The sequence below is a fragment of the Bos indicus genome, chromosome 16 (genome assembly GCF_029378745.1).
Source record: "Bos indicus isolate NIAB-ARS_2022 breed Sahiwal x Tharparkar chromosome 16, NIAB-ARS_B.indTharparkar_mat_pri_1.0, whole genome shotgun sequence".
Classification (NCBI taxonomy): domain Eukaryota; kingdom Metazoa; phylum Chordata; class Mammalia; order Artiodactyla; family Bovidae; genus Bos; species Bos indicus.
The window spans coordinates 43,936,937-43,952,220 of NC_091775.1; the positions used below are offsets into that span (position 1 = coordinate 43,936,937).

The 15,284-nt window shown below is 42.7% G+C and overlaps 1 protein-coding gene across 4 annotated transcripts in view; it reads right to left on the reverse strand.

The window, feature by feature from the left end:
• Positions 1-14,231, reverse strand: part of PEX14 (peroxisomal biogenesis factor 14) — a 142,461-nt gene extending 128,230 nt beyond the window's left edge. Inside the window, exons 1-2 of one of the 4 annotated variants that reach the window (XM_070768877.1) lie at positions 14,106-14,168; positions 8,553-8,699 (exon numbers count right to left, since the gene is read on the reverse strand). In XM_070768877.1, the coding sequence (XP_070624978.1) occupies positions 8,553-8,699; positions 14,106-14,141 (183 nt within the window). In that variant the 5' untranslated portion in view covers positions 14,142-14,168. Of the gene's footprint in view, positions 1-41; positions 1,558-8,552; positions 8,700-14,105 lie in introns of those variants that run through there. The other 3 variants (XM_019976607.2, XM_019976606.2, XM_019976605.2) reach the window with 3 other exon arrangements.
• Positions 14,232-15,284: the final 1,053 nt, after the last annotated feature.

Consider the following 15,284-nt stretch of genomic DNA (forward strand, 5'->3'; position numbering starts at 1 on the left):
CGGAGCGACACACACAAACAACTACTTCTGGCACTTCTCACCCGTTTTCCATACTGCAGAGAGGTCTGTGGTAGGTTCCTCATAAGAAGTAGCCCAAGAAGCCCAAATTTGCTAGAGAACATGGAGAGAGGGCTTCCGGGTTCAGGTTCACAGTCACAACACCTCAAGAAGGCTGAATTTGGCTTCAGAGGGCCCAAGCAGCTGAGTAGCAGCGGCTGGGGACCATCATGAAACCCACAGCAATAGCAAAGTCCACAAAAGGTGTTGAGTGAGAGCTAAACTTTCCTTTTGCCATCTCTGCCCACCGCCCCCCTCCACACTGACCAGCAAGCCAAGCAAAAGTGAATAACCAGATCCAGCCACAAGGGGGCCCCAGTTGCCTACACTCAGCATCTATCTGTAGCCAAGGAAGCAGTAAACTGTGAACACTGGTTCCTATTACCACCTGTCGTTCAGGATACCAATCCCCAGCAGAAAAGAAAGTTGGGTTTTTGAAAATAAGCTCATGACAAGCTGACAGATAAACAGACCAACCCGCAAGCAGCATGTGGCCCACTCGCCTGGTCCTAGTCTGTGTCTTTCTCTGGATCTCTCCCCTCACCCTCAAATTTACCTTCAACCCTTAGCTGACACAGCCACAGTTCAGAGAAAGGGAGACAAGAGACAGAGACAGACACCCTAGGAGGAAATCTACAAATCTCCAAAGGAAGAAAACAAGCAGCTTGAGAGAGTCATGATTAGTTTATTGTTACTGATGTTCAAACCAATTCCCAATTATCCACAGATAATATCCAGACAAATGAGCTAATCTGTGGAGCCAGCCTCCAAACTCCTCCCAGCTGGTTCAGATGGCAAGTGCGAAGCCTTCTGGGAAAAAGAATGGAAGTGGAGAGAGGAAAGAGTCCAGTCCACAGAGGGTCCCCAAAGATTCCTCATGCCCAGCTGCTCCCACACAGGGAGGCAAGAACTCTGCTGGAAGGACCCTATCACTTCATCCAAAGTCCTTCTCAAGAGCCCCTTCTTCTCTAGGACAAGGTCAGCCAGCATAAAATTAGAAAGTATGGAAAGTAACTGGAAACCTGAACGTGCCTTCCCTCCCTCCCTCCTAAAGCTCCAGGCATCCATAAGCTGATGCATTTAGGGCTCCAGCCCACACCTCTCTTGAGTTCTACAACTTCCTGCCTTCTCCTGGACTTAACAAATCCCATAGCAGATTCATAATCCTCTCCTTCCACCATATATGACCTCTTCTGCTTTCCCTGTCTGAGTGAAAGTCAACCTTCCACCAAAATACACAAACTAGAATCCAAAAGACCACCCTGGGCAGCGCCTCCCCTCACCTGCCAGAGCAAACACCATATCAAGTCTTCCCATATGCCTTCCTAAACATCCATGGAATCAGGCCATCCACTTTGCTCCATTTCTTCTAACGTCACTTAGGTCTAAGCTTCCAAAAACCCCTGCCTGGACCACTGCCATAGCCTTCTCATCAGCTCACTCACATCCATGCTGGCTCTCTCTTCTAATTCAGTTTCCACCCTGCAAGCAGACAATCTCTTCAAAACAATAATCTGATCTCATCCACCCACCCGCCCCAGTAAACAACAATGACTCTAATACAGGAAAACCTTCTTAGTTTGGCCATGCGTCTCCTCTAACATACCAGGTCTGGCACCACATTCCCCAGCTCTGCCGACAACGCACACACTCGCCTTTTCTTCCTCAGTCAAGGGGCCTTTGCACCAGCTGTTCCTTCCCTTCTCTCTGATGGCTTGACTTATCCTTCAGATGCCAGCTAAGTCACTCTTGGGAAAGTGTGACTTCTCTGACAGGAGAATATCTGTATATTCAAATCTCCTTAATATACACTCACACCGTGTACCTCTCCTTCAAGGACTAAGCCGAAGTGCAATTTTAAGTGCGTGATATCCAACTGATGTCTGTGTCCTCACCGGATTATATACTCCAAGTGGGCAGAAACTGTGTCTGCTTATCACTGTATCCCTGGGTCAGTATCAGGCACAGGTTATGTGCTTGTTTGCTTAGTCGTGTCCAACTCTCCTTTGTGACCCTTTCGACTATAGCCCACCAGGCTCCTCTGCCCATCGAATTCTCCAGGCAAGAATATTGGAGTGGGTTGCCATTTCCTCCTCCAGGGGATCTTCCCAACCCGGGGATCAAACTCGCTTCTCCTGTGTCTCCTATATTGCAGGTAAATTCTTCACCTGCTGAGCCACAGACCTTCCACAGATATTTGCTGAATGAATGAGCGGGCAACAAAGAGCAGAATGGATTGGGTTTGAATAGATTATATAAAGTTCATTGCCTTCTTGAGGGCTTCCTTCAGTCCATCTGGTAAGTATTAAGTGCAAACATATACTTAGCTCCTTCTTCATTTCATTCTCACAATAAATGTATGGAAGTATTGCTGATGAGGAAACTGAGGCAAGGGAGGTTAAATAACCTGCCTATGATGACTCAGCTAAAAGGACGGGTACCAAAAGGACTGGAGCTCTTCTACTTAATCAAAATAATCGAGTTTTGCTTAGACCACATTTTATTAAGCAACAACCTTAATGCTATCCCATAAATAATAATGTAAGTTATTTGACTATATGGAACTAACACAAACAGCTCTATTATTCAGGAAGCCTCATTCTGATTTAAACTAAAACTTTCTTCCTGAGATACAACTAATCACTGTCAATCATAACCTCCAAGGAACTTCCCTTTAAATTAGTTCATCTCCTGAACAGCTAATATTTGCTAGAGGAAAAACTTTAAACAATACACAGCACCAAAGAAGTCTGTTTCATCATATATCCTTTTGTACCTTTTTATGTGAGCCATGTAAATATACTCTGCTTTAAAAAATTTAAAAAGGAAGCTCCCTTCTCATCCCAACAGCCTCTTCTTCCTTGGGGACCCACCACTGATGCTGGCTCCTTACAGAGTCTTTCTGGGATATTCAAAGTGTGTAAGAATCACAGCCCCACCAAGGAGCTTAAATAGCAACACTCTGTGAATTCCTCAAATTTTGGCTTCACAGAGCCTTCTAGGGTCTCAGCACACCAAAGCCCGACCTCCAAGACCATTCTCGGGGGCTGCTGAGAAAGGAGCAAGCATTTCCCCACATCATATTCCAATTCACTGCTCTGTGTGAGGTCAGTCAGACCTTACAGTGACCTCACAGATGACTTCTTAACCAATCTGAGAACTGCCTAATATGATTATTTTCCAGGTGATTCTCTATGCTGAAATACCTGTGTTCTTTAGAAAACTATTGCTTGATAACCAGGACAGGCATCATTCATCCTTATTACTCTGCATGTTGACGTCCTTATGATACCATCTGAAATTCTTCATTATATAATTTATTAATGTCTGTCCCTGCTAGTTTTCAGTTCCTTGAAGGCACGCACTTTACCACCTTGGTGAAGGCTGATCTTCACCACTTAGAATGTAACTGGTATCAATACTCAATTCATATGTACTTAATTAATTTTTTAGTTAAAAGAGTAAAACAAAGGAACCACTTATACATAAGCCAAAATGAAGCAGGCAAAGGACAATGGCAGTGTCTTTCCCTGGAGCATTTCACCACCAAAATACAAACCTGGCCAGTCTCAAAGCAATGTCATGACCCAATGGATCTCAACTCTGGGGTGGAATCACCCCCAGACAGGCATTTAGAAGTGTGTGGAGGTGTTTCTGGCTGTCACAGTGACCAGAGAGCCCCACAGGCATTTAGAAGGCAGGGGTCTGGGGACTGAATGTCCTACGGTGGACACAATGAAGGACTGCTCCACTCCAAACACCAGTCGGAGCCCTGGAAGAATCCTAACAAGTCACTTTCTTATGACGAGGAGGAGGACAGACTCCCATCTTTAACACGCAGCTCAGACGTGGTTTTGAAAGAGGGGTAAGGTCTGAGCAGCCAAACTGCCTGTCAGAAGCTGAACCAAGTCCACAAGATCCATGAGTCTCACCAGTCCAGCTTTATTCAAGAATTTAGCTCAATTAAAAAATACAAATATCAAACCATGTTGTACACCTGAAATTAATACAATCCTGTATGTCAAGTAAAAAACCTCAATAAATTTTAAAAAGAGAACTTTCCTGGGGGTTCAGTGGCTAAGACACCGTGCTCCCAGTTCAGAGGGCTCAGGTTCGATCCCTGGTCAGAGAACCAGACCCCACATCCCACAACTGAGAGTTTGCACACCACAACTAAAGATCCCACGTGCAACCACCAAGACCCAACACAGCCAAATAAATTAAATAAAAGATTTTCTTTTAAAAAATAATTTAAACATGATCACAGTAAGGACAGAAATGTGAGGTATAAGAAGAGAGTAGGACTTCTAGAGATGAATAAACATATTTGAAATAGAAATTTCACTGAATGGTAATGACAGCAGATTAGCTACTACAGGAAAAAAAAGTAAGTGCGCTTGAAAACACTGCAGCAGAAATTGATTAAAACGAAGGATGGTGGGGACCCCAAAGAGAAAAATATTTGAATAATGACTGAAAAATTTCTAAGTTTGATGAAAACTAGAAACTCACAGATCCAGAAGCTCAGCAAACCCCAAGCAGAAGAAACACATAAGTATACTAAAGTACACCATAACCAAATTCTAAAAATATATGAAAAGGGAAAAATATTATAAGCAGCCAGAAAAAAAAGAGAAACATTACCTACACATATTAATCAAGATTAAAAATGACTTCAGACTTCTGATCAATAACTGTGCAGGACAAAAAAAAACACAATGGGATAGTATCTTTGGCTCTTCCTCAGCACTGCCCACTTTACAGAGGTGACAGCCATCAGGGCCACATTCAGACCCCTCGTGAAGCTCACCAAAAAGAGGACCAAGAAGTTGAACCCACACCAGTCAGACTGCTAAGTCAAAATTAAGTGGAACGATGGAAACCCAGAGGCACTGACAACAGGGTGCTCAAGAAACTCATGGGCCAGATACGAGTGCCCAACGCTGGTTACGCGAGCAACAAGAGCACGGTCGTACTGCCCAGTGGCTTCCGGAAGTTCCTGGTCCACAACTTCAGGGAGCCTGAAGTGTGCTGACGTGCAACAGCCTTCCTGTGCTTAGGTTACTCACGTCTCCTCCAAGAACTCAAAGCCAGTGTGGAGAGAGCAATCCTGCCGGCCCTCAGAGTCACCAATCCTATGCCAGGCTGCCCGGCAGAGAAATGAACAGACAGCTTGTGTGCACACTGCGTTTGTGTTAATAAAACCACAAAAACTTGGCCATCTGGCATTTCAAAAAAAATAATATCTTTAAAATGCCCACAGAGGACAGGACACGACCACCACTGTCAACCTGGAATTCCATATCCAATTAAATTCTTTCAAAAATGAATACAAATTAAAGACTTTTTCAAAAGGAAAAAGAGGCAGTAGTCGTCAACAGTATACTTGTACCACAAGAAACATTAAAAGAAATTCTTTAAGCAGAAGAAAAACAATACTGGATGGAAACTTAATCTACATGAAAGAGGAACGTTAGAAATGGTCAACATGTTAGCAAATTTTTATTTTTAAAAGATAATTTAAATGTACCGTGAGGTTTGTGTCATATGTAGTAGTAAAATCTATGACACATAGTATAATGGATAAAAGGGAAAACTGAAGCATATTTCTGTTAGGTTCTTACACTATATGTGAATTATTTATAGTATATCATTTGAAAATAGGCTGTGGTAACTTAAAGTAACGTAAACCTTAGAGCAATCACTAATTAGTAAAAAAAAAAAAAAAAAAAAAACTTGGTAGGGTACAGCTAAATCAACAGTAGAGATAAAATGAAATCCAAAAAATAATTCAATCCAAGAGAAGACAAAAAAAGAGAAAACAAAAAACAGATGAAAAAAAAAATTGCAAGATGGTAGACTTAAACCCGAAGGCTTCCCTTGTGGCTCAGAAGGTAAAGCATCTGCCTACAGTGCGGGAGACCTGGGTTCAAACCCTGTGTCGGGAAGATGCCCTGGAGAAGGAAATGGCAACCCACTCCAGTATTCTTGCCTGGAAAATCCCATGGACAGAGGAGCCCAGTAGGCTACAGTCCATGGGGTCGCAAAAAGTCGGACACGACTGAGCGACCTCACTTCAGACTTAAACCCACCCACATTCATATTTACCTTGAGTACAAATGAAACACTCCTGTTAAAAGGCAGAGACTGTCAGACTGAGTGGTGAGAAAACCCAAGACTGAGCTATAGACTGCCCATAAGAAACCCATTTTAAACAAAACGACACACACAGCTCAAAAGCCAAAGGATGGAAAATGATAGACCATGCAAACACTAATCATAACAAAGCTGTACTGGCAATATTAATCTCAGACAGCTTCAAACTAACAGATATTACCAATGATAAACAAGGACACTTTCAAAATAAGGGAGTTAATCAAGAAGACAAAATAATTACAGAAAAATATGCTGAACTGACAGCATATTAAAAAGCAGAGACATAACTTTGCCGACAAGAGTCTATATAGTCAAAGCTATGGTTTTTCCAGTAATCGTGTATGGATGTGAGAGTTGAACCATAAAGAAAGCTGAGCACTGAAGAACTGATGCTTTTGAACTGTGGTGTTGGAGATGACTCTTGAGAGGCCCTTGGACTGCAAGGAGATCCAACCAGTCAATCCTAAAGGAAATCAGTTCTGAATATTCATTGGAAGGACTGCAAGCTGAAGCTCCAATACTGTGACCACCTGATGTGAAGAACTGACCCACTGGCAAAGACCCTGATAATGGGAAAGATTGAAGGCAGGAGGAGAAGGGGATGACAGAGGATGAGATGGTTGGATGGCGTCACAAACATGATGTACATGAGTCTGAGCGAGCTCCGGGAGTTGGTGATTGAGAGGGAAGCCTGGTGATTGAGAGGGAAGGGGTCACAAAGAGTCGGATACGACTGAGTGACTGAACTGAACTGAATGAAAATGAAAACATATTTAAATTTGTGGAATGCAACTAAAGCTGTGCTTAGAAGGAAGTTTACAGTTTCAGTTAGTGACTTTAGAAAAGAAGCTAGAGAAAGAACAAGTGAAACCCAAAGTAAACAGAAAGAAAATTTAAAACTTAAAAACAACAGAGGAAAATAAATAAAATAAAAACCGATTTTCTGAGGAATACTAAGACTGATAAATCTGTAGCCAGATTGATCAATTTAAAAAAAAGACACTATTTTCCAATAGTAGGAATGAAAAGGGGGAAATCTCTGCATATTTTATAGACATCTAAAAGATACAGGAGGGCCACAACTACTGATCTTGTGTGACTACAGCCCGAGCTCCACAAGAGAAGCCACCACCACAAGCAGCCCCAAAACCACAACAAAGAATAGCCCCCACTCGCCGCAACCAGAGAAAGCCCGCACAGGGCAACGAAGACCCAGAGCAGCCAAAAATAAAATAAATAATTGACTTCTTTTTAAATAAAAGATAATGGAGGGACTTCCCTGGCAGTCCAGTGGTTAAGATCTCACCTTCCAATGCAAGGAATACAGGTTGGATTCCTGGTCAGGAAGCTAAGATCTCGTGCCCAAAAAACCAAACATAACACGGAAATAACACTATAACAAATTCAATAAAGACTACAGAAATGGTCCACAATGGGGAAAAAGAAGAAGCCTTGAGGGGAAAAAAAAAAGGAATATTATGAAGCACCTTAAACATATTTGACAACTGAAATGATAGCAAATTCCTTGAGAAACATTATGTCAAAGCTGACCCTAGGGGAAAAACAGAATGCACAAGTCTTCACCACTGGACTGCCATGCAAGTGCCCAGTAATAGCAGTCTTACACAAACTACTTCAGAAAGTAGAAAAGAAAGGTGAGGGAGTTCCCTGGTTGCCTAGTGGTTAGGATTCTGGGCTTCAACTGCTGTGGCCCAGGTTCAATCCCTTGTCTAGAAACTGAGGTCCTGCAAGGTGCATGGCACAGCCAAAAAAAAAAAAAAAGATAAAAATTCCCAACTCATTCTGATAGGCCAGTATTACCTTGACAGTTAGATACAGATTTCTCTCTCTCTCTCTCTTACTCACACACACACAAACTATAAATCAGTATCAGTTAGCCCTCCATATTTATGGATTCAACCAACCATAAACTGTAGTATATTATGTACTGTACTGTGTATTTATTGAAAAAGAAATCCAAGTGGACCAATGCAGTTCAAACTCATGAGTCATCTATACTTCATTTGCATTAGGAGAAACTTCATTTGCATATAGGTAATGGATAAATGGAACAGAAGACAGTTTAGAAATTGATCTATTATATACTATTTTTCAATTTTTTTTTACAAAGATGGTAAGATCAACAAATGATGCTGGAACAACTGATATTCATATGGGGAAAAACATTAACCTCAGCCTTTACCAGTATGCACATGAAAAGAGATGCTTAATGTTATTCGTCATCACAGAAATGCAAAGAAAAACCACAATGAAATACCACTACACAGTCATGCAAGCTACACACTCAAACGGCTAAAATTAAAACAGACAGACAATACCAAGTGGTGGTATGGGTGTGGGGCCATCAGAACGTTCACACATTGTTGGTGGAATGAAGAACAGTACAACTTTGCCGAAGCTCCAATCCTTTGGCCATCTGATGTGAAGAGCCAACTCACTGGAAAAGACCCTGATGCTGGGAAAGACTGAAGGCAGGAGAAGGGAAGCAGCAGAGAATGAGATGGTTAGATAGTGTCACCAACTCAATGGGCATGAATCTCAGCAAACTGGGCAATCCCGGAAGTCAGGGAAGACCGGTATCAGGCAGTCTATGGGGTCACAAAGTGTCACACCTGACTTAGTGACTAAACAACAACAAGGACAACTTTACAAAACAAGAACGCAATCTATTACAGAGCTCAACATACACTTATCATGTGACCCTGCAATTACACTTGGGAAGTATTTACCAAGAAAAATGAAAACATGTTTCCACAAACACACATGAGTATTTATAGTAGCCCAAAACTAGAACCAACCATGTGGGGAAGAGTCTCTGAGGTGACTCCCACGATCCCCATCTCCTGGCATTCATGCCCTTGTGTTGTCCCTTTGAAAGTGGGCAGGAACTGCGACAGGTTTCTGGCCAATATAGTATGGTAATTGTAATTGTACAGAACACATGTAATTACACATATGTGGTTACATTACGTAAGACTGTAATATCCATTCACCTCTGAAGAAACAAGTGGCCGCCTGGGGAAGACCCATGTGGCAGAAGCTGAGGGCAGCCTCTAGCTGACAGCTGCTGACAAAACGGGGTCCTCACGCTGCAGTCCACAAGGAGCCAAATGCTGCCAACAACCACATGAGCTCGGAAGCAAATCCTTCCCCAGTCAAGACTCAGATTCGATCACAGCCCTGACAGACAGCTTGACTGCTGCCTTGGGAGACACAGCTAAATGGTGTCCTGACTCCTGACCCATAGACACTGTGAGACAATACATGTGTGCTGCATGAAGCTGCTAAATTTGTAATAACATTGTTAGACGACAGGCAATTAATATACACCAAATGTTCAAGTGGTACACAGATCAACTGTGCTGTTGATTTACCTATACAATGGAATACTACACACTAGCAAAAAGTAATGAATTACTGATACATGGTGGTGGTGGTGGTTCAGCTGCTCAGTCACATACAACTCTTACAACCCCACGGACTATAAAGCCCACCAGGACCCTCTGTCCATGGGATTTCCCAGGGAAGAATACCAGAGTGGGTTGCCACTTCCTTCTCCAAGGGATCTTCTTCCTGACCCAGGGATCAAAACCACATCTCCTGAGGGAAGAGGGTTCAGGATGGGGAACACAGGTATACCTGTGGCGGATTCATTTTGATATTTGGCAAAACTAATACAATATTGTAAAGTTTAAAAATAAAAAAAAATAAAAAAATAAAAAAACACACATCTGCATTGCAGGCAGACTCTTTACTGCTAAGCCATATGTACAACAATATAAAATTTCACAAACACTATTCTGAGCAAAAGAAGTGAGACACAAAAGATTATATACATTATGAATACATTCACGTGTAATTCTAGGAGAGACAAATATAATCTATTAGTGGTAAAAAAGCAGCTCAGATTCCCAGAGGCCAAAGGCTAGGATTTTCTGGGGAAGCAGAGTAAGGGAATGTTTGGGAATACTGGAATTGTTTTGATCTTGACTGTGGTGGTGGTTAAACAGGTATATATATATTTGTCAAAACTGACCACAACACATTTATTTGAATTCCACAGTAAAGCTTTTGGCCACAAAGACTCAGTCACTCAAAAAGCTATTAACATATGGACATTAAGTCAGGATAGGGGCAATGTTTTGGGGACTGGACAGTAACAGGAGGGATGCTGAAGAGGTTTCTGAGGTCCCGGTTATGTTTGATTGCTTGATCTGAGTACTGGTTACACAGGATTGTGTTCACTCTGTGAACATTCACCAAGCTGTACACATAACTAGTGGACTTCCTGGGTGTATATTAAACACCAATAAAAAGTGTTTTTTTTTTTTAAATTTTAAAGGCTAGGGAATCATGCTAAATTATACTAAAGAGGCAAATCAATGCACTCCCTATTTCTTGACTGGATCCTGAATTTGTTTTTTATTGGAAACATTTGAATGTGGTCTGTATTAATAAATAATATTTTATCAATATCAAACTTCCTTTGTGATAGTGGTATTATGGTTATGTAGAAGAATAACCTTACTCTTATGAGAGACAAGGTGAAGTATTCTTGAATGAAATACCATGTCTGTAACTATCAAATTCTTACCAAAGAAAAGAAAAATATAAAGAGACTGAAATAGAGCAAATTCAGCAAAAGGTAAACAATGCATCTCGTTCACTTTTATGAGAGATTCAGAGGAATTCTCTGTATTATTCTTTCAACTTTTCTATAGGTTGAAAACTTCTCAAAATAAGAGTGAGGGACAAAATATCTTGTTTGAACTTGCTATTCAAAAGTTCAATAATCTTCCAGAACTGTATGCAGAGACCTGGAGAAGGAAATTAACATTCACAACATGAGCACTCAAAATGTACCACATACTCTTAAAATCTGTAACTTCAGTCAACCCTCAAAGCAACCTTCTAGGTTAATTATTATCACTCCTATTTTACAGAGAAGAAAACTGAGGCACAGACAGGTCGAGTGGTTAAGTCCAAGAGTGAGTGAGTGAGTGCTGGAGTTCAAACCAAAATCAATCAGGAAAACAAGCCTTTCTCTCCATAACATCTTTGCTGTACTCTTCTCCCTTCCCTGCTTCTGTGTTTTTTCAGTCCATAATCAACTATATCCAGTGAACATGAACAGACTGGAAACCTATATTCCGTAATATTCTCAGTTCTCAACAATCATTAAACCATTGGATTGAACCATGCCTCTGCTCTTCACTAGAGACAGAAAAGCTGGTGGGAAAGTACAGAAATAGGGATAACATTTCCTGTTCCTATGGCCCATAACATGTACAGACTAAAAGGGACTTTGATAAGAGATTAGCCTTGCAAAACAGAGTAATGTGGAGTAAACACGACTAGAGTATGAAGCAATAAATGCAATTCCAACAGACTGTTTTGAAGATAGAATAAAATGATTATACCCTTATGAAAAAGCAAGTATACCAGTGAAATCTAAGTTACAAAGGACAGCAAGGATAATCACCAGTTAGGGTATTCCTTTAAATTTTAAGGCGATTACTTAAGAGCAAATAAAACTTTAGTGAACTTCTGGTCAACATATGAAAACTCACACTCCCAAAAATATTACAACAGGGACTGAGGAAAGGCTTAGATGACTTGTGCATGAAACTCCAGAGTTTACTACATGGAATACTAACAGATAACACACTATGTTAGGCACTGTTCTAAAACAAGTTAATTCATTTAATCCTCAGACCAGTGCTATGAGATAGGCACTAGTATTATTCCTATTTTACAGATGGGGAAACTAAGGCCAAAGAAGCAACTTATCCAAGACCAACACAGTTGGTAAGTAGTGGGGCTAGGATTCTAGACCAGTGGGGATGGCTTCAGAGTCCATACTTTTAACCACTGCTCTATACTGCCTTTCAAAGAAAGTGCTGGTTATCTACCCTCAATCTTTCAAAACAAGAGACTGATGCCACAAAGCTAACAAACTATCTACAAGAGACAGAATACTGGCTCAGTCCCACAGGTGTGATGTGTTCTTCTCACACCCAAACCAGGTTTGGGGGAATATACAAACAGTTCTTTCAGTTCCACTGTGTTTTACTGGAGAAATGGGGAAACCACTGATCAGGACTAGAAAATGAAATGCGAAGCAACTGTTCACTTAAAATGCATGCATTTGCAGCTTACTGTCAGACAGTGACAGAATCTGGTGTGAAACATTTAAGTTTTGCCCCAGTCTGCCAGCATGTTCTGATGCAATCCCATCTCTACCAGCTTTGGAAAGGAGGGCAAAGGAGAAGCAGAGTTGAAAACCAAACAGAGGCCAGCCAAAATCCCCTTCAGGACCTTCGATCCTGTCCACGTGCACAGAGAAGACAATTTCTAGAACCAAAGGACTCCCTGGGTGCTAAAAAGCCTCCCAGTGGCAAAAATTCTAGAAACCTTCACAGTTACAGGAAAATTACACGTTCTGGCATCCTTTAATCCCAGCCTATAGGCATTCCTAATATATAAGAGTTCAAAGAAGCCCAGATTCCGAGGAACCTCGGTATGTTAGCAAGCTAAGTGGGTTAAGGCAAGAATGAAGAGTCCCACACCCTCCAACTCAGGACACTCCCCACACTCCAGAATTTTCGACAGTGAGAAGACCAAAGCAGCCCTCTTTATTTCTCATGTTTTACAATGCAGACATCTCTCTGAATCATTCGCTTCGCTATCGGAAGCTGGTCTGGGGAACACGCTACTTCTCTAAGTGCAATTCCTGTAATGGACTTATCATAAAGAATGAAAGAGTAATAAGAAACACTAAGTGGTATTCTTCTGCCAAGGAAGGAAGTGAAATACCAGTAGGCGGCTGAAAAGTCCACAGGTGTTTCAAGGAGGTGAGAAATGAAGATGAGTCCAGGTTGACACCATTTTCTTCCTCCTCTGTCCAATCCTAACTAAACTTACACGTGCAGGACTAACTAGTGGAGTCACACACAAATCCAGGCTTAATCAGGCTCGTTACAGACCCTGCAAAATGGCGCTTAATAGCCTGTACTTCATAAGGGTTGTAATGAGCATTAAACGAGATAATAAGCGTAATTTGTCCTCGGCATGATGGCACACACTCAGTAATTGTAAAGCACCGCTTACCCCCAGTCCACCCCACCTTTGGACTACAAACGCCTTCAGAAGCCTTATCATCCACTGCTTCCTAACAGGAGTGAGCACTTTCAAGGTCCCCGAACTGGAGTGGGATTCGGCTGCACCTATGACTGAAAGGCTGGAGTCTGGCTGAGAAAACCAAACTGGGCAGCAAGGACAGATTACCAGCCATTAGCTCGGTGGCGTCTGTTGTTTACAATGAGTCCCCTTCCTACCAACGCACTGAGAGTCCAAGTATATTTCCCACCCTCCAACTTAGCAGGGGAAGCGCAAAGGTGACTGAAAACGAAGAGGCTGGCAGCAGGGTGGCCCGGGAGGCTGAGGCTGCGGGGAAGTGGGAACCCTGCGGGAGTCAGGCCCCTCCCGGGACGGAACGGCCGGGAACGATCCAGCCTCTCACCCCTCTCAAGCAGGAGCCCTCGCAGCTCAAGGCTGGGGGATTTCTTAAGGGTCCCGCCACCGCTCCTGCCAAGCACAAGTGGGACCTCAGGGGCCGGCAGGCGAGAAGGGGGGGGCCGCGGGCGCCTCCGAGCCCCGGCTCGGGAATGTGATCAAAGAGGGGTCACCGTGGGAGGGGCCGGGCGGCGAGGACCTGGAGAGGGGCGGGACCCCGGAGGTGGCTAGAGGTCGCGGGCGCCTGTTTCCGAGGCTCAGGATCCCCACCGGGCTCCCAGCCACCCGCCAAGCCACCCCCCCCAACTCCAGCGGGGGTCCCCGCCACCACTACTGGGCAACCCCACTCCCCTTACCTGGCTCGGCTGCTCAGCCTGCTCCGAGGACGCCATCTTTTTGAGGCCTGACTAATCTATCGCCGTGGGGCGAGGCTTCTCCCAAGCGCCCTCGCTCTCGCTCTCTGCCCAGACTAAAGTAGCCGGAACTGAGCTGTCGATGGGGGTTGGGGCAGGTCACTGTGGGAGAAGAGGGGAACTCCCACCACAAGGTCAACATGCGCTATTTCCATTTGGTCTCTCCTTTTACAGCAAAACCGAAGTCTATCCTTTGCTTTCTTATATGTGTATTATACTTACTGAATTAAATCTCTGCCCATGGGCACATATGCTGCTGCTAAGTCGCTTCAGTCGTGTCCGACTCTGCGACTCCATAGACAGCAGCCCATGTAGGGACACGCTAAGTAGTTAATTAATCAATGTGAAGAGACTTGGAAATTAATTAATCAATTGATGATCTGGTTCAGTACCATTTGTTGAGTGCTTACTATTGGCTGCTTGGTGGTGTGAGAAATAAGATAAAAGACAACTCCTGCTCTCAAGTCCAGGCCAAATACACACACACACACACACTCACACGCACAAACACACACACACTCACATAATTAAAACATCTTGGAGACAGGAGTCCGATAACTGTCTGCAGGTCTTTTAGAAGAACTCAGAAGGCGAGTGCTTTTGGGAGAGGTAAGGCTTCTATGAACCTTTATTACTTTATAGTGGTTGAGTTGTTAGATTTTAAGCCAATTGTGACATTACATGCACGAAAGAGCTGTATACATTAGAAATATCAGTCAGTTCATATCGCAGTTGTGTTTGATCAGTGATGGCGTATTCAAAAGCATTGCCTCAGTTAACAATTCTTCCTACCAAACACTGTTTTAAATGTATTTTTCTTATGAGATAATATCTGATTTCCTTTAATAAAATATTAAAGGGATTGACCCTGGATTAATACAGGCTGATAATTATTCCTTCAGTTCAGTTCAATCGCTGGGTCGTGTCCGATTCTTTGCGACCCCATGGACTGCAGCAGGCCAGGAATAACAGGAATAACAAATTATTCCTTGTTTATATAAAATGCCCCCCTTTTAAGCCAGGAAACTTTTTGATATTTTTTGTATTATTTCAATCTTAAGTGTTGGTTTTTCAGGAGTGAAAAACACAGACTTTTCCCTAAGTAGCAGTATTAGAACAAGG